The 19892-nt window shown below is 41.3% G+C and overlaps 1 protein-coding gene across 1 annotated transcript in view; it reads left to right on the plus strand.

Annotated features, from left to right (window-relative positions):
* The window catches only part of Wwp2 (WW domain containing E3 ubiquitin protein ligase 2), a 110632-nt gene that overhangs the window by 51885 nt on the left and 38855 nt on the right, over positions 1-19892 (plus strand). Inside the window, exon 6 of the mRNA XM_013012888.1 lies at positions 13545-13672. Within this exon, the coding sequence (XP_012868342.1) occupies positions 13545-13672 (128 nt within the window). The remainder of the gene's footprint in view (positions 1-13544; positions 13673-19892) is intronic.

The raw sequence follows: 19892 nt of genomic DNA on the forward strand, positions 1-19892 counted from the left end.
TGGTCCGGTCGTGGGGCCTGAACTCTGGGCCTGGGCACTGTCCCTCAGCTCTTCACCTCAAGGCTAGCACTCTACCACTTGAGTCACAGCACCACTTCCTGCTTTTTTGTTTTTGCTTATGTGGTGCTGGGGAATCAAACCTAGGGCCTCAGGCATGCAAGGCAAGCGCTCTACCACTGAGCCACTTTCCCAGCCCAAGAACATCTTTTTTCATGTACTATTTCATGTACTGTTTTCCTTCTTTCTCTTTCTTTCTTTCTTTCTTTCTTTCTTTCTTTCTTTCTTTCTTTCTTTCTTTCTTTCTTTCTTTCTTTCTTTTTCTTGTCCTTCCTTCCTTCCTTCCTCTCTCTCTTTCTCTCTCTTTCTTTCTTTCCTTCTTTCTCTCTTCTCTTTTGTGCAAGGCTAAACTCTACCACTTTGAGCCACAGTTCCACTTCTGGTTTTTGAGTGGTTAATTGGAGATAAAAGTTTCACGGAACTTTTCTGTCTGGGCTGGCTTTGAACTGCGATCCTTAGATCTCAGCCCCTTGATTTTTTGGCGGGGGGTGGTCAAGGCTAGCGCAAGGCTAGCGCTCTACCACTTGAGCCATAGTGCCACTTCCGGCTTTCTTTCTTTTTTTTGCTTATGTGGTGCTGGGGAATCGAACCCAGGGCCTCATGCATGCAAGGCAAGTGCTCTACCACTGAGCCACCTTCCCAGCCCTGATCTTAGCCTCTTGAATAGCTAGGACTACATGCATGAACCACCGGCACCCAGCTCATTTACTGCTTTCTATCTCTGTATTTTGTTTGGAAGGTGTCAGTTTGGGTCTTTTGCTGTTTTAAATCACATTGCTTTGTTTTGTTTGTCTCCTCCAGTCTCCATACACCCTTCTTGTTTTTAGTTGGTTGTGTGGCTTGAACTCAGGGTCAGGACACTGTTCCTAAGCTCTTTTGTTCAAGACTAGTGCTGTACCACTTTGAGCCATAGCATCACTTCCAGTTTTCTGGTTAGTTGGAGATAAGAGTTTCACAGACTTTTTGGCCTGGGCTGGCTTTGAACCATGATCCTCAGATCTCAACCTCCTTAGTAGCTAGGATTACATGTGTGAGCAGGCTCTCTGAATAGGGGTACTTCATGACTTTTGAGCAGAGTCGGTCCTATGAAAGTACATCTATAAGAGGAAGAAAAATAAAAACCACACTTAAGAGACAGAGCAAAATATCGTATTCTTAATCATAGGCAAGAGGACCGAGACAAAATGACAGCATCACAGAATGCAGGAGTGATAATTCTATGTTAGCCAGATCTGTGACTAGACTCTAGGGCTTCTCAGTCCTAGAAATTTGTGACAAAAAGAGAAAGGATTCAGAGGGAAGCTAATTGAAAAATAAATATGGGTCTTGGAGGAATGAGTCTTTATTCATGAGAGCTTGGGCAGCTTGGTACATGGTGATAGACCAGAGCACCACTGGCTGTGAATGCTTTGGACAGCTGTGATGGCAAGGAAAGGGGTTGCATAAGCCATGGTGTTTGTGGCTGTGGTTTGGTATGATGAGTTTAGACTTTTCCTTTAGGATTCTGTTGGCTCTTTTAGAAGCGCCAAGGTTGGTGGAGGTGGTTTGGGGTTTGGTTCAGTGACTACCTTTGGGATTACAAACTGCATAGCCTAATAGAATGCCTTTCAAATGCTGAAATAATCTTATAATTAGGTTTTTCACTGAAATATAGGATTGTTTTATGGTTTCATGAAGTTATTTTGAAAATGTAGTGAAGGTATTGGTCTCAGTTCTTTGAGCTTTCCATCCATATTTTCCACTTATTTATCAGTTTTTACAACCCTGGCATCTGCTCCTATCATTCTTCAAAAATTACTGCCATAAAAGCCCATCTGAGCTATTGGCAGGTTTAACACAGTGGCCAAATCCTTTCTAGAAGCATTTTGTGCCTTGACTTCTTTAATAATAGAATAATGAAATTCCAGTGTTGCTTTTTTTTTCCCTTCTGGCTTTTAAAAGCTTAATTATTTTAAAAGTAAGTTTGAGCCAGGTACCAGTGGCTCATGACTGTAACCCTAGCTACTCATAAGGCTGAGATCTAAGGATTGTGATTCAAAGTCAGCCCAGGCAGGAAAGTTCCTTATCTCTAGTTAATCACCAAAAAGTTGGAAGTGGGGCTGTAACTCAAGTGGAAGAGTACTAGTCTTGAGCAAAATAGCTCAGGGACGGAACCCTGAGTTCAAGCCCCAGACCAGTGCGCACATGTGTGCCCATGCACCCCCCCCTCACATAAACACACAGATGTATGCACAAATAAACAAATAAATACTAAGACTGAGTCAGGTGTAGTATATATATATGATCCTAGCACTCTTGAGAGTGACACAGAATTGTGATTTCTAATCCAATTTGTCTCAAAAAATAAAAGGAAGAAATGTTGGGTTCATGAAGAAAAATAGTGTATATATGTATATGTATAGTATACTGTATGTGTGTGTATGTATTTCATAAAAAAGGGTGACTGATTATGCTATTCAAAAGAGGCATTGTAGAGCTAGATGCCAGTGGTTCATACCTATAATCCTAACTACTTAAGATGCTAAGATCTGAGGATGTCTGTTTGGAGCCAACCTGGATAGGAAAGTCCCTGAGATTCTTATCTCCAATTAGTCCCCAAAAACCCAAAAGTGGAGTTGGTGGCTCAAGTGGTAGAGCTCTATTCTTGAGCATGAAAGCTCAGGACAGAAAGTGGTGCTGTGGTTCAAAGTGATAGAGCACTGGCCTTGAGCAAAAAATGCTTAGGGACCATGCCCAGGCCCCAAGTTCAAGCCCTGCAACTGATTTAAAAAAAAAAAAAAAAGAAAAAAAGCTTGGGTCAGCATGTAGGCCCTGAGTTCAAATCCCAGGACTGGCATACAAACAAAAAAATGGTGAATTTTATTTGTACTTGTAATTTTTTAAAGTTTCATGTTCTTTCAATGAGCTATGCCTCCAATCCTTAGAAATCTTAAAAGGAATTATTTTTGTGTGCTAATACTACGGCTTGACCTCAGGGCCTCGCTCTTTCGGTTTTGAGTGCAAGGCTGGCACTCTACTGCTTGAGCCACACTCCCACTTAACAGCATTTTTTTGCCGACTAATTAGAAAGCAATCTTTTGGATTTGTCTGCCCAGGCTAGCTTTGAATCTTGGTTCAAAGATCTCAGCCTTCTAAGTAACTAAGATGACAGGTGTAAGCCACTGGCATCTGGTGGGACTGCCTTCTAGAAGAATCTTAGCCTGGCCTGGTCATGCACACATGTGATCTCAGTACTTAGAAGCTGAGGCAGAGGACTATAAATTTGAGGCCATCTGGGCTGGATTCAAACAGCTAGACCCTGTTGCCAAAAAGAAAAAAACTATGGCCAAATGGTGAAATGTTTACTTACCAAACATGAGGCCCTGAGTTTAAACCCCAGTAGTGCTTTAGGAAAAAAAAAAAAAAAAGAGAGAACAGATTTGTGATTTGCTGATTATTTGATAATGGAATGTCAAATGTATCATCCAATAGTGTCAAGAGAACAAGAACTTACTTATTAGTGCCTATCTGCAGATTTTGTTTGGCTTTTTTTTTTTTTTTTTGGTTGGTCGTGGGCTTGAACTCCAGGCCTGGACACTGTTTTTGAGCTCTTCAGCTCAAGGCTGGTGCTCTACCATTTGAGCCATAGCACCACTTCCTTGTTTGGCTTTTTACTGACATATTACATCTATGTTTTGGGTCTACTTTATATGCTAACAAATGGCCTTTGAATGACAACAAATAGTTTTTTTTGACAGTACTGAGATTTGAACCCGGTGCCTCCAGCTAGGTGCTCTAACATTTAAGCCATACTACTATTTTGGCCAAAAAAAAAAAAGAGAGGGCTGGGAAGATGGCTCAGCACCACATAAGCAGAAAAAAGCCAGAAGTGGTGCTATGGCTCAAGTGGTAGAGTGCTAGCCTTGAGCTGAAGAGCTGAGGGACAGTGCCCAGGCTCAGAGTTCAGGCCTGGCCCCACGACCGACCGAAAAAAAAAAAAAAGAAATTAATTAAAAATGTACGATATGGAGGAAAAAAGGGAGATTTTTTTTTTTTTTCTGGGCGCTGTCCCTCAGCTCTTCAGCTCAAGGCTAATGCTCTACCACTTGAACCATAGCACCACTTCCGGCTTTTTTCTGCTTATGTGGTGCTGAGGAATTGAACCCAGGGCCTCATGCATTCAAGGCAAGCGCTCTACCACTGAGCCACCTTCCTAGCCCAAGGGAGATTAGGTTTATTTTGTTTTTTCCTTAACAATTTTATCTTGAGATTTTTACCTTAAAACAATTTCAGGAACTGGGAAGGTGGCTCAGTGGTAGCTCAGCGCTATCCTTGAGCTGAAGAGCAGAGGGATGGCGCCCAGGCCCAGAGTTCAGGCCCCATGACCAACCAAAAAAAAAAAAAAATCATAAAGAGTTTTTGCTTTGTTTTGTTTTGGTCTGGAGATCAAACTGAGGGACTCAATTTAGTATACTAAGCACATACTTTTTCCCTGGCTTAAAAAAAAAAAGGAAGATGGAATTTTATTTGAAATCAAATTATATATGTGTTCTTTTTTTCTTTATACATAGAAAGGGATGATGAATAGAGTCGAGGTCTTGCTTCTTCCTGTTTCATGTTGTTTGTTGGGTTTCTGGTGGCGCGTGGCCTGAGGCCTGGCAGAAAACTGCTTCAAGAGCTCTGTGTGTTCTATTCATCTTTGTGTCCCTACTAGGACCCAGCATAGTGCCTGGCTGCACGTAGCAGCCGCTCAGTCAATATTTGTTGAGTTGAAAGAGTCTTGTATTCCCCCTCGTCATTTGCCAGAACTTCAGGTGGGTCTTGCTACTGGTTTACATTCCTTGGCGTCCTGACTCCTGAGGTGTGATGGCTTGAGGGGCCTGGGTCGGGGGAGACTGGTTTTCTGCTTCCTCAGCATCTCTCACCACCAGAGGGGTGGGTTTCTCTGCCTGCTCAGTTCCCCTTGTTTCACGTTTATTTTTTTGTGATTGATACTGATTTCAGGGCCTCGGCACTGTCCCTGAGCTGCTTTTGCTCAAGGCTAGTATTCTACCACTTGAACTATAGCTCTGCTTTTGGTTTCCTTGCCAGGGCTGACTTCAAACAATCCCCAGATCTCAGCCTCCTGATTAGCTAGAATTACAGGTGTGAGCCATCAGTACCTGCCTTTTTTTTTTTTTTTTTTGCCAATTTTGAGGCTTGGACTCAGGCCTGGGCATTGTTCCCTGAGCTTCTTTTGCTCAAGGCTAGCACTCTACCACTTGAGCCACAACATCACTTCTGGCTTTTTCTGTTTATATGTTAATGAGGAATCGAACCCAGGGCTTCATGCTTGCTAGGCAGGCACTCTACCACTACTGGCTTCATTTTTTGAGACAGGGCGTCACTATGTTGTTCATCTTGCTATCAAACATCTTAAGAGACTTAAGTGGTCTCTTGCTTCAGCCTCTTGAGTAGTTATGACTAGAGGTAAGTGCTCTGCTGGCAGGTTCCATTCTTTAAAAACAATGGGGGAGGTGATGAGTGACTGGATTGACAAAAATATGCAAAGTACTACAGATTATAGGCCCAAGAGTGCTTTTGAACCTGATTTGCTTGCTTCTTTAATTTATTCAACATGCGAGGTGCTGGGTGTACAAAGGCACACAAAATAATTATGTGGTCCTACTGTCTTGGCCTTATTGGAGACAGACATTACACAAACACAGACAAATATATGTTTGCAAGTAGAAGTGCCATGGAGGAAGTGATCAGTGTGCTTTGTTAGAAAATGAAAGATTTACTCTCATTTGGGAGATGAGGGACATTTGATTTGGTTTAGAAGCCATCTGGGTGGAGTCCAGAAAAGAGTGTGCCAGGCAAACAGATTGGAAAAGGGCCTGCATTTCCCTCAGCAAGAGCTTAGAAGGCTATGCCAAGAAAAGAAAGTCCGTGTTTGTTTTGATATGCAGTTGTTTGAATCTGTGGAAGTAGAATCCAACAGATATAGAAGAGTCATCTCAAGGAGAGGGTCATCTCTTATATAGATCCTTCAAGATACTTCGGGGGTCAGATTCAATGATAATATGATAGCAGTAGGAAAAAGGTAAAGATACTCTCTGATCCATCTATAAGTTGGTATTCCAAGTCCCTTTCTAGACCAGCTCCGTGCAGATTCTTCCTTTATGTTAGGGGAGCTTGGAGGCCCAATTCTTGCTCCTGTGAGAGCATCCCATTCCTTTATCATTCAGATGCAGGATTTGTCCTAGTCTTCAGGACAAATCACAATCTGTGCTGAGTAGGTGAACACTTCCCCTCTGAACTTGGGCTTTTCCTCAAGGTCAGACATGTTTTAACATTCTTTTCAATTAAGCCCAATATACAACCTAGAATTGAATGAGTCACAATTTATTGTTTGTTCTCTCATGAGGTGAATGTCTTGGTCTAGTAAAGCTGCCACCATTGAGAGGATTTCTGTGTACTCCAGGTTGAACAAAAGTAAAAAATTTGTCTTTCTGTAATTTAGAATGGACTTAGCAGCAGTTTTATTTTTACCTTCCCTGTCTGGCAGCCTAGAGGTAGGATGTGGAATGGAGCCATAAATTATTGTTAGAATGACTAGAATGGTTCTATTTTAACTGTAATTGAACCTTTCCTGGCTCACCTCTCCTTTTTTAAAATCCACAAGAGTAAAGAGGAAGAGTAGCGAAAGGTGTGGGTAGAGTACACTTGCTTATTGATACCTTTCTCAATGGTAGAGACTGGTTCTTTTCCCATCACCATTTCCCTTTTTAATTTTTTTTTGTGCTTCTATTTCAAGTGCCAATATCTTGCTGGTTCTGTCTTGCTGGAAGCTAGCCCAGCATTACTCAATTTTTTGTTTTTTCCCCATACTGCTATTAAAAGACAATGACCAGTTTAGCGTACTTGGAGGACAGAAGCCCTCTAGGTTGTAGTAATCCCAGGGAAATATCAATTCTCTTTCCTTGGATTAGAATGAGATGGGTTAAATTTATTAGGCAATCTTAACCTGTGTTTGTTTTATTAAAATGACAGAAAACCAGTCATCAATCATTAGATCCTTTTTTTTTGGGGGGGGGAGTCATGGGGCTTGAACTCTGAGCCTGAGTGGTGTCCCTCAGCTCTTCAGCTCAAGGCCAGTGCTCTGCCACTTGAGCCAGTTCTCTGGTGGCTTATTTAAGATTAGAGTCTCATGGATTTTCTTGCCGGGGCTGGCATTGAACTGTGATCCCTCAGATCTCAGCCTCCTGAGTAGCTAGGATTACAGGTGTGAGCCACTGGTGCCTGGCTTCATTAGATCCTTAAACTTCTCTTTTCTGAGCATGAATACTAATGGGTTAATGTGAGCTTAAAGAGCCTCCCTTCCATATTGTGAGTCTTTGCCATGATAGTTCAGCGTACTTGGTATCTGGTATTGAGCCATCCATGAATTCTTGATGTTTTTCTCTGGGCTTAAAATGAATCTGCACATTCATTGATACAAAAAAAAACTTTTGCGTTGGGCTGGGAAGGTGGCTCAGTGGCAGAGTGCTTGCCTTGCATGCATGAGGTCCTGGGTTCGATTCCTCAGCACCACATAAGCAGAAAAAGCTGGAAGTAGCACTGTGGCTTAAGTGGTAGAGCGCTAGCCTTGAGCTGAAGAGCTGAGGGAGAGTGCCTAGGTCCAGAGTTCAGGTCCCACGTCCAACAAAAAACAAAAAACAAAAAACAAACAAAAACAAAAACTTTTGCGAATGGCTAGGGGCATGGCTCAAGTGGTGGAATACCTGCTTATGAAGTACAGGTCCTGAATTTAATCATCACTGCTTCAAAATTAAGAAAAGCAAGCTGGGCGCTGGTGGCTCACTCCTGTAATCCTAGCTGCTCAGGAGGCTGAGATCGAGGATCTCGGTTCAAAGCCATCCTGCGCAGGAAAGTCTGTGAGACTCTTATCTCCAATAAACCACTCAGAAAACTGGAAGTGGCGCTGTGGCTAAAGTGGTAGAGCGCTAGCCTTGAGCTGAAGGGCTGAGGGACAGCGTCCAGGCCCCAGAGTTCAAGCCCTATGACCAACCAAAAAAAAAAGCAAGAAAGTTTGAGAAAAATCTAAGATATCAAAACATGTGGAAGGGAGGCTCTTTGACCTCAGATTCGATTCATGTTAGATACTAAGAAAGTACCACTGACCTATCACTCTAGCACTAAACTTTTCTTTAAATCAGTTTGTTAAAGCTATATTTAACAATCTAAAATTCTGAGCCACTACCAAATTTTGAGTTCTATGTTTTCTTTTGGTGCATTGGTGGTCAAACTCGGGGTCTTAAATATGCTAGGCAGTTGTATCTACTCTATCACTAGGCTGTCCACAGTCCTTGAATTCTACTTTTCAATGTGTAAAACATGTTTTTTTTTTCTGACTTAAGCCATTATATTTTTAGACTCTGCACATTACTAATGCTTTCATTTCTTTTTAATTTTTTTTTTTTTTTGTATTGGTCATGGGATTGAACTCAGGGCCTGGGCGTTGTCTCTGAGCTTTTATTTTGGCTAAAGGATAGTACACTGCCACTTGAGCCACAGCTCCACTAATGGATTTTTGGTAGTTAACCAGAGATGAGGGTCTCACAGCTTTTCTTGCCTGGGTTGGCTTCAAACTGTGATCCTCAAATCTCAGCCTTCTGAGTAGCTAGAATTACAAATGTAAGCTACTGGCATCTGGTGTTATTTTTTCCCCCTTCTTAATAGATGTAAAACGTATAAGGTGATAGGTACCAGTGGCTCAGCCCATAATCCTACTACTTAGGAAACAGGTCTGGAGGGTCATAGTTTAGGGTCAGCTGGGCAGGAAAGTTCTCAAGACTCTACATCCAAAATAACCAGCAAAAAAACAAAGCTGGAGGTATGGCTAGAATGACAAGAGTACCAGTCTAGCAAATATGAGGTCCTGAGTTCATGACCTCCTTGGCCTTAATGGCTCAGTTTCCCAGCACTTGAGAGACTTAGTGACTAAACCTCCTGGCTTAGCCTTCCACAAGTTGGGAGGCTACAGCGGAGGATGGAGAGTTTGAGGCTCAAAAAAAAATAATAGAAGGCTGCATAATGGAACTTTATCATTGTAACCATTTAAAAGTGAACAGTAGTATTAAGTCCATCCAGAGTGTTGTAAAATGTGTTTTCCTTTATTAAACCAAAGAGATGCAATTTGACTTTATTGAATTACTCTGTATCATATGTGAATATGGGGAGCCAGGCTACCCTCCCCAGGCTACCCTGTCAGGGCAATGCCAAGTAGTCAGCAAGGCTCACTCACTGGTTATCATGGTTCCCACACATCAGTATTAAAGCCAAATTATACATCCCTGCATTTCCACCAAGGTGTGAGCTTGTCAAGGTCAGAGACTCTGTTTTGTTGCCAATCCTCAAAGAAGACCAAGCACTCAGAAAATAATGGTTGAGTACACTAGTGGCCTTCATGAAGGGTGAGGCAGGATGTCCCAAAACATCCCAAGTTCTAGTTGTCAGAATATGACAGAGAACAGGGCTGTGATAATGAAGAACTCTTCTCTCCTGAGTTCTCACATACACTTTGGCTTTGATTGGCATCCCTTTCTGCCTTCAGTTCTAGAGAGAAGGAACTTAGATAAAGACACACGAGCTTTCTGGTATAGAGTGAGCCGAATTTCTGTACTTTGGGTGACTTGATACTACCCGTGGAATTTGGCCAGACTGAAGTTTGTCCCTTTACTTTCTTCCTGTCCTGGGGCTACATAACTCTTCCCTGCCCCCTAAATGTTGAGTGGGATCAAGCCAAGGTTGAAGTCACTGGCAGAGCCGAAGCCAAGGTGTCTGTGGCAGAGGCCAGCTCATCTCCTCCCCATCACCCCAAGTCTGTTCTAGTGTTATTTTGGCCTGTGGTATGTGGTTTCATTCTGTGGGCCAGTTCAGAGTTATGACACAATCACATCTTATAAGTGATGAATGAGTGCTCCAGGAGCAGAAACTGCTGATTTTCCTCAACTCTTGAGACTTTTCTCTTCCCTCTGAATGTCTTTTTTTTTTTTTTTTTAAGGTAATACAAGAGTGAAAACTTGGAAACTCCAGATTTGGGGCAGGGAAGAACTGGGCAAAGCCTGTGGATATGACTTGGGGGAGGGAGGCCATGGGCAGAGGTGGGTGGCACTTGGCCATAGGCAGGGAGGTAGCAATTCATGCAAAGTGGTCCCAGCTGCCCCTGGTTTATAGGCTAATCCCGGCCCTGCTCCAGCCTGTCATTCAGGGTGAGCTGCTATCATTAGCGGTTAAACATTTCTGAAAGTATTCTCTCTCAACTCTGACCACATGCCCTTTTGCAGATGGGAAGGAGGAGCCAATAGCGTAATGGGACCCACCCTGTCCTTGTGCCTAGATGCTCTGCAGAAGGACACAAGCCATGGCCACTGGCAGTAACCAGGCCTTGGGAGGACCCGTCCTCGCACAGGATTGATGTTCCTTTCTGGTGCTGCCCACATAGCTTGCTGCTCTGGACGGGATAGAGGCCTCTCCTGGGGTGAGAGCTGCAAATCAGAGAGGCCTTTTTTGTCCTTGTAAGGGAATTCTTGGCTGAAATGAACCTCCTATTAACCAATTTTACCTCTCTCAAGATCTCTCTCAACACATATGCACACACAAACACATGTTGGCCAGTTGCTGAACACTGCCTTTCCTTTTGGAACTAGTTTGTGCTCATTCTGCTTTCAATGAGGAGTTGTGGTAAAATGCTTAATACCAACGTTTCTTCCCATGAAGTGGAGACTTTGAAATATTTTTCTTTGAGGTATGGTTGACAGCTTTTGATTTATGAAATTAGCTCGGGGGAAAAAATAAGATGGAAAAGAGAGTCTAAAGTGAATCTTTATTTCCACAGATCAGTATACTCTCCATTTTTAATGACCACACCTTCTTTAGGTATGACAGACTCAGGAGTCTGCTAAGTCTCTCTCTCCCTCTCTGAAGAAAACTTTTCTTTTTCCCTTTGAAAAATTGTGGGTCTTTTCCTTACTCAAAAGAGTACAGACCCAGTAAATGAAACTAGGAAAATCTAGATGAGTACAAAAAGCAAAAACAAAATGGAAATGCAAATCAAAACTACACTAAGATTCTACGTCACCTCAGCCAGAATGGCAATCATCAAGAATACAAACAACAAACACTATTGAGGATGTGGGGCTAATGGAACCCTCATATATTGCTGGTAGGAATGTAAACTCTGGAGGTTCCCCCTAAAACTAAAAGCAGATCTATCTTATGACCCTGCCATACTACTTGTAGGTAGGTGTATGTATAAATCAGTATATGAGAGAGATACCTGTGTACCCATGTTTACTGCAGCTGTCTCCACAATAATCAAACTATGGAACCAGCAAAAATGCTCAACACATGATGAGTTGATAAAGAAAATAGGGTACATATATACTATGGAATATAACTCAGCCATAAACAAAGATGTAATTATGACATTTGCAGGAAAGGAGATGGAGCTGGATATCATCATGTTGAATAAGAAAAGCTAAGACAGAAAAGCTAGCTAGCAGTTGTTTTCACTCACCTGTGGAATCTAGACCCAAAATGATAATGATGATGATGATGATGATGATGATAATAATAATAATAAATAATGGTGGGAATATAAATGGGAGAAAGAAAAAGATACTGAAAGGTGAAGAAGACTGAAGTATATTTTTATACACACACATATTTGCTCACATGCACACACATACATGAAGACAGCATAATAGAACTCATTGAAGACTTTGGAAAGCAGGGAAGATGGGTGTATAATGGAAGGACTCACTTGTTCAAAGAACACTGTACACATCTATGGAATTATCATAATATAATCTGCTTCTCTTATTACATGTTAATTTAAAGATGTCCATATTCCTGGCATCCAAAGATAATTGATGTTCATATTTTGGTTTGTGTTATCTAGTCAGAAAAATCTGTTACTGAGAAGATAGTCAGCAAGGGTAGTTCCCCCTGGATCCTTTCGTTTATTGTGCTGCAGGCTTGTTCTCTTATGGACCAAAGACTCGTCAGAAGGATGCTCTGGTGGGTTTAGATTCTCCTAGCAGGGAACTTTCTGTGCTAAGTCTTGGTCTTGGCATTGGCCAGCTAACTGGTGGAAGAATAGCCCAAGAAGAAAGAATTAAAAAGGCTTCCTACCCATGTTCCAGCCAGTGAGAAGGAACTATCAAAGTTATATTGCCTAGATGCAAATCTATGTTCTGTGTACACTTTCTATGTAACTTCTTTGTATTAGTTTTTTTTTCTGTAGAATGCAGGTAACAACAGTATGTTCCTTTTAGATGGCCACATTAAATGAGCATATACACACATATGTACACTGGAACACATTTCAGATGAATAAACATCATATTCCTCCCTGGTCATCATGGTCATTATTATTACTTTGATTGTTGATAATAGTGCTATCACATTGCTCTGTGTCACATATTGTAAGTTGTTCTCTGGGCTTCCAGTTTGTTGTTTGGAGAGTCTTCACTGATGATATAAGTAATATCACAGCTCCAATTCATATATATATATATATACACATATACATATATACACATATACATATATACACATATACATATATACATATATAAACACACACGCATTGCCTATGTTCTGTGAATATGTCAAGTTGGTTTTCTTCAGCTCAATCCCACTGTCTCCTTTGTGGCATAATAGATCACTTTCTGCATTGGGTCTCATTCCTGCATTTGAGTAAGCTGTTGAGTCCTTTCCTAGGTCGAACATATTATTATATGCATCGACTAAGGATTTTTTTTTGTCATGGGGCTTGAACTCAGGACCTGGGTGATGTCCCTGAGCTCTTTAGCTCAAGGCGAGCACTCTACCACTTGAGCTACAGCGCCACTTCCAGCTTTCTGGTGGTTAATTGGCGATAAGTCTCATGGACTTCCTGCCTGGGCTGGCTTTGAACTGTGATCCTCAGATCTCAGCCTCCTGAGTAACTAGGATTATAGGCGTGAACCACCAGTGCCCAGCTCAGTTTTTTTTTTTAATGCCCTTTAACTTCTGTTTCCAAGAGATTCATCTTGCCAGCTATAGGAGAAAAAATGGATTTGGATGAGTGTGAGCTTTTTTTTTGCCTAATGGGGAAAATACTTCATCTGTAGTCTGTCTAGTGAGTCTTGTTTATTTCTAACATTGAAGCCCAATAAAAACAGTGTGATGGGCTCAGGATATTTCACAGTTACTTCAGATGTGGGGGAATTCACTCTGGATTTGTTTACTTCAAGTGGAAAAGTTTGCACAAAGCTGCCTGTTGGGCTTTTACCAAGAAGGAAGCTTTCCTGAGTATCTCTTGGAGCCAACCTCTGTTGAGTCAAAACCTAAGAGGGGCTATTACAGATCTTATTTCTAATAAATAGCAAGAGAGGGAATACAGTGTCCAAGTGGGATATGCATCTTTCTTTTTCACAGTGACTTATATCTGTCTGCTTTATACTCTGAATTCCCAGGACACACAGACATTCAGGTGGTTCAGCCAGAACAACCACAGCAACCAGCGAGCAAAGCCCTGGTACCAGGAACCGGCACCGCCAACCCACCAAGAACCCAAGCCACAGTGGCCTGGCCAGTGGCACAGGTGAGTGATAGCACAGAATGCTCACCTGTCCAGCCATGTTTCAGACATGTGTCCCCATATAGAGTAGGGGTGGTGATAGAAAACTCCAATACCAACACCAGTTTAAATCCATCATTTTAATCTTTGATCTCTAGCTTTTTCTGGACAACCAAGGTTATTTTTCATGTTACTGTTCATTTCTAAACTACTCTCTTACACATAAATAAAATATTCTAAAAATATTCTTTTTTTGTTGCAATGGGTCCACCTGTATCCCTATTTATTTTTTTTTCTTTTTCTTTTTTATTGTGAACGTTCTGTACAGAGGGGTTACAATTACACGGGCAAGATAATGAGTACATTTCTTATCAAGTATTGCAGCCACCTCCTTTGTTATCCCTTCCCAGCCTCCCCTGCCCCCACCCAATCCTCCCCCCCCAAAGTTGTCTAAAAATATTCTAAAATAAAATATCCTATTCATTTCTTACCAACACTGAATTTCATTTGGGGGACTATTCTTATTTATACATGACATGTTTAAAATGTTTCCTTAATTTAAGAAAATTGTCAGACTAGAGAAAAGAGACCAAGTTCATTGCTAAGGTGTGAGTTGGAGAAGATCTGGCAGCATTGGGATCAGGGTCAGTTTGCCGGCCTGGTGCAATGTCAGAGTGCCGCAGGGGACTGTGCTGACCCCATTCCAGAGTGGATCCCATTTGAGAAGAGACACTTGGTTTTATGTACATACAAATAGAACTTCTCTGCTTCCCTGTAAGAGCAACGGAAGGACCTGTTTCAAAACAAATTGCTCTTTGTCCTGTTTCTCTCTGTATGATCAGGAAAGTGTCAGAAAAGAAAGAGAAGAGAACAAACTTTTTTTCTAAACTTCTTGGACATGGCTGAAACTTAGTGACTGCTGGTCATGTGGTCATTTGCCTTAATTAGGACAGGAAAGAGTCATAGACATTTGTCTCCACAAACTCTAGGTCAGAGAATGCAGGCTTTCAAATTGGTAAGTGACCCTGAAATAATTTTGAAGATGCTTGTTTGTGATGGCAGAGATATAACATGAAAGACACAAGATCCAGAGCAGCATTGTATGGTCATCTGATTGTTAGTGACTTATGTGTGATAGACAGAGTAAAAAACACTATTTGACTTACTCTGTAATAACTTCCAGTTTCCTGGCAGCACTGTATGGGGCCTTCAGAGTGCCTTGGGTAGCTTATTTAGTTATTTATTGTCTGCAATGGACTACTAGGTGGAGTAGTCTATGTCTAGCACAGCTCACTGAAAACACAGTGACTTGACTTCCTCTCTGAAGTTTGGAACTTTTCTGAAGGATCTGGGTTAACTAGCTCACCCTGAGCCTGGGGGACAAGAAGGAGTCCCAGCAGCTACTGTCTTAGTCTGCCTGGAACACATGTGCCAATAACTGTATTGGTATGTTGAGACCTTTCTGTCTGTGTGAAGGCGACAGTGTCCTGGCACTTTGTGCCAGTAAACATGTTTCTCTTAGAAAAATAAGTTGCTTGTGGAGAAGGACCAGCATTTCCAAATGGGAGAAAAGAACTGGCCATTTTGGACCAGTTGTTTCCCAGATGGCATGGCTGAGATCCCAACCTCTTTTCCTTCCAGGGTCCACATTACTGGGATAGTGGTTTCCCCCAACCACCTCTGCTGTTCTTTCTGAAACTACTGGAAGTTCACTTGATATGGTGACAGTCTTTGAGTCAATCTTTTTGAGCATTTAGTCAGATTTTTATTTCCCCTACATTTAGTTTTGGGTACCTTTGCTTCTTGTCCTTATCTCCAGGAACATTCTGTTCCAGTAGAAGAGGCAGGTGCCAGCCATGTCTACAGAAAGCCCCAGCCTGCCTGGGAAATGTTTTATGGTGGTGTATTTTAATGCCCAAACTGTTCCTAAAATCTAAGTAGTTGTACTTCAGGGATCCCTGCCCACTAAAATATGAAGGCTTGGCTTCTGCTTCTCTGCTTTCTGCCATGACAACGGTTTACCTTTATCTCACAGGCAGCCTGGACTTTAGAAGCTCTTTCATGTCTATCCAAAGGTACAAAAAGATGTTCTGTTTACTGTGGAGTGGGTGGGGACAAGCAGAAGCTCTCTGCTTTGGCCATGCAGGACAAAAGAAGGTTTGAGGATGTGAGCCTTGTGAGAACCAGTTCCAAGATGGCGGTGGAAGGAGCTATGCCTCCCAACAGAGGTTTCACAGACATTCAAGATTTATTTAACAGCTCTTTTGGCTGTGTGCTGCAGTTATGCATGCAAAAGAAATTTGGGGTAAAACCAGAATTGAGTTCCAGGTGGGTTTTTTTTTCATGTTGTCACAACTGTGAAGTTTTTTTTTTTTTTAATAAAATGAAAGTGAGTGGTAGCCTGTCTATATAGCTATAATATTTCTGAGTTTTAAAGTGGTGGAACTGAGAAATAGACTAATGGTATAGCACTTCATTGAGACTTGTATGGAATGATTTACTTTCTAATTCTTTCTTGAAAACTTTACCCCCAAAATTACATTTGTTACTGCCTCCTTAAATGTAATTTCCATGCACATCAGTCACACTGGCTGTGGTTGAATCCTGACTCTTTTGTGTAGTATGTATAAGAGCAGTGACTTACTGGGCAGTAATTTCTCATTCTTTTTTGGGGGTGGGTGGGGATTGGTTTGTGGGCTTGAACTCAAGGCCTAGGTGCTGTCCCTAGGCCTCTTTGTGCTCAAGGCTAGCACTCTGCCACTTGATCCACAGCACTATTTCCGATTTTTAGTGGTTAATTGAAGATAAGAGCCTCACAGAAACTTTTCTGCCTGGGCTGGCTTCAAACTGTGATCCTCAGATCTCAGCCTCCCAGGTAGCTAGGATTTACAGGCATGAGCCACCAGCACCTGGCTCATTTTCTCATTCTTTTTTTTTTTTTTGGGTCTGGTTGTGGGGCCTGAACTCTGGGCCTGGGCACTGTCCCTCAGCTCTTCAGCTCAAGGCTAGCGCTCTACCACTTGAGCCATAGTGCCACTTTTTTCTTTTTGCTTATGTGGTGCTGGGGAATCGAACCCAGGGCTTCAGGCATGCAAGGCAAGCGCTCTACCACTGAGCCACCTTCCCAGCCCATTTTCTCATTCTTAAAGTGAGAAAGAGTATGTAACTCATAAATTTTATTATAAAGAATAAGCTATATAAGTCATAGAGATTGGCATATAGCTTTTGTCTTTATAATTTCATATAGTTATAATTATGCAACATGGGAGGGGAGGGTTGAGTAGGGGGGTGGGGGAGGATGGGATGGGAAGGGGAAACAAAGGAGGAGGCTACAATGCTTGATAAGAAATGTACTCATTATCTTGTCCATGTAATTGTAACCCCTCTGTACAGTATTTTCACAATAAAAAAATAATTATGCAGCATGGAAATAGGTGGTTTCACTTTATTATCTTTTTATATATGCTTCCACTTACCTATATAATCTTTCTATTTACTTTTCTTTTGTATATGTGCTGGTCTTAGTACCTGAACTGAGGGCCTGGGTGCTATCCCTGGACTTCTTTGCTCCGGGCTAGTGTTCTACCACTTTTTGGTGGTTAATTGGAGATAAAAGTCTCATAGACTTTCCTACCTGTGCTGGCTTCAAACTGTGATCCTCAGATCTCAGCCCACTGAGTAGCTAGGATTACAGGCATGAGCTATCAGTGCCTGGCTATAGGATATAATGTCTGGGCAGGCTAGATCTATCTTACTGTGTTTTCTCTTTAGTAGTGCATAGATCTTTCAAAACAAATTCTAGGCTTCAAAGTCTTACAAGCATGTTGTAGTATGAGAATTATATTAATCTCTATATTTTCTGGAAGTGGAATTTAATCATTCTATCAGTCAGTTACCAGGGTATAAGTTTGTAATTTTCTGTGCCTCTTTTTTCCATGTAATCTCCCTGCTTTCATGAAACATTTTTTTTTTTTTCTATTTTGGTAGCTTTTGTGTATTTGTGACTGAGCAACTGCATTGGAAGTGCAGATGCTTGCATGTCACAGGGGAACAATTCTGGCTGCTTTACTGTGGATCACATTAGGAGCTTATCTTTCATGGAAAATGCCTCTGTTGTAGCTGATCACCCTCCATGTGTCTGAGGTATGGACTAAAAAGATGTGTGCACACCAGGAGCCTATGCCCTCCCGCCTGGATGTCTGGGAATGCAGAGTGAGCTGGCAGTGTGTCTAGGATTAAGAAAGAGAATTTCCAATTGCTGATCTTTTTGTTGGCTAAATATAGCTAGAGTGTGTCCTAGTCTTAAATGAATATGTGATTCATAAAGACGAGTATTTAACCACCATCTCAGAGGGAATCTTGTGAAATATCCATAGTTACAGAAACCAGAAACTGTTCAACTGCCATTTTGCCTACTTACCCCATCCACACTTGGTGCCCTGCATTTCTTCCTATCCAGGAAAACCACCTGAGCCACCTTCATTTCTTTCTTTCTCCATTGTTCCACCTCAGGGTGTTCTGGGTTTGAGCATTGTTCTGTTGCTTGCTGAATATGGGGTATTTCTCCAAGTTGCCCTTCAGTAAACTTCAGTGCTGTTTTGGGGGAAATGGAAATAATATCTTCCTCAGGCTCTTGGGAGGACGAAGGATGTAATAAAAGTATGTTATATCTACTGAAGGCAGTGAAGGATCCTGAGTGCTGTCAGTACTAAGTGCCACCTCATTGTTTCATTTTCCTTAGAAAATGAACCTTAGTGGGAAATTAGTAAAATCCACATAATGTTGAATTTAGTGAATAGTACTATGCTAATTAATATTTTAATTTTAACAGATGAGCCATGGTTATATAAAATTATAATATTGGGTGAAAGTACACTATCCGACTTTTCTATACCAAAATTTATTCTAAAAAATATAAAAGAATATTCAATAGTATTTGGAAATAAATTCACATGATTTTATTTCAAATATCTTCCCCCCACATCCTTATTTTTTGGTGGTCTGGGGTTTAAACTTGGGGCCTTCTGTTCTACCATTTGAAGCATATTCCCAGCCCTTTTTGCACTGGTATTTTTTGAGAAAGAGTCTAATTTTTTTTTTCCCAAGCCAGCCTGAACCATGATCCTCCTATTTATGCTTCTCACTGTAGCTGATATATGTTCACCACCATGTCCGACTTTTTTTTTTTTTTTGTTGAGCTAGGCAATCTGTACTGGCCACCAACTATTATCCTCCCAAAGTAGTTAGAATTACAGGTGTGAGTCACTGTGCCTGGCTTCAAATGTCTTTTTTTCCCCCTAGATTAGGTTTATTGAATGAGTATTTATTGACGAGGTGTTTTATCAAAGACATTTTGCCAAACGTTGTAGACAATGTAATAAAGTATAAGACTAGTCCTTCATAATTTTAAGAAAAAGAGGTGAAGCCACATTTGAGCTAAGTACCAATGGATGTCCCTGGGGCTGTGGGCTGTAAAGCTGAAATCACAAGTGCTGTGATTCTTCACAAGGAATGAGTACTCTGGACTTAGTTCTCCTTATAAATTTTAGAATGAACGTACCTAGCTCTGGAGAATGCAATGATAGGATTAAAAAAATGGAACTGAGTTGAATTTATAGATTAACACAAAAGGAATTGCCATCTGTTATGTGTTACTAGCTTGACTGTGATAGACTAAGGAATACAAATATAAAGTCTTGCATTTATGTTATGGGAAACATGAACTGCATAAGATTTAGGCATTTTTTAAGCAAGTAATTTTACACATGTGCCAGATAGTTTCTATACTGGGGAAAAGTTGAATGAATCAACCAGAGGCATCCCTTGCATCCTTTTTTTTTCCCTACTTGTGAAGATTAAACTTGCTATCACATCCTGTGAAGGCTTGTAGTTTCAGTTCACCAACACTCTCATGTTAAGCCAGTTTGTATCCAGTGGTTGATCAGAATTATCAAAATCTTGGATCACAATAAACAGTGTGCAGAGAATCTGAATGAATGAGTGAAGAATGGGTACTTTCCATCTTGGTGCACGCAAATTAGATGCAACATGCCCCTGGCAGGTTACTTAGCCTCTGATAGTTTTTCCAGTGTAAAGTGTGAGCCATCAATGGTACCTAAATTGTGGGATTGTGTATGAGGTTTAAAGGAAACAACTTAAAAGTGTTTTGCACCTTGGCTTAGCACATAGACCCATGCTCTGTAAATATTAACTAATCATTTAGGTTAGCAATCTGACTCTGCTG

Source organism: Dipodomys ordii, unplaced genomic scaffold (assembly GCF_000151885.1).
Source record: "Dipodomys ordii isolate 6190 unplaced genomic scaffold, Dord_2.0 Scaffold18, whole genome shotgun sequence".
Classification (NCBI taxonomy): domain Eukaryota; kingdom Metazoa; phylum Chordata; class Mammalia; order Rodentia; family Heteromyidae; genus Dipodomys; species Dipodomys ordii.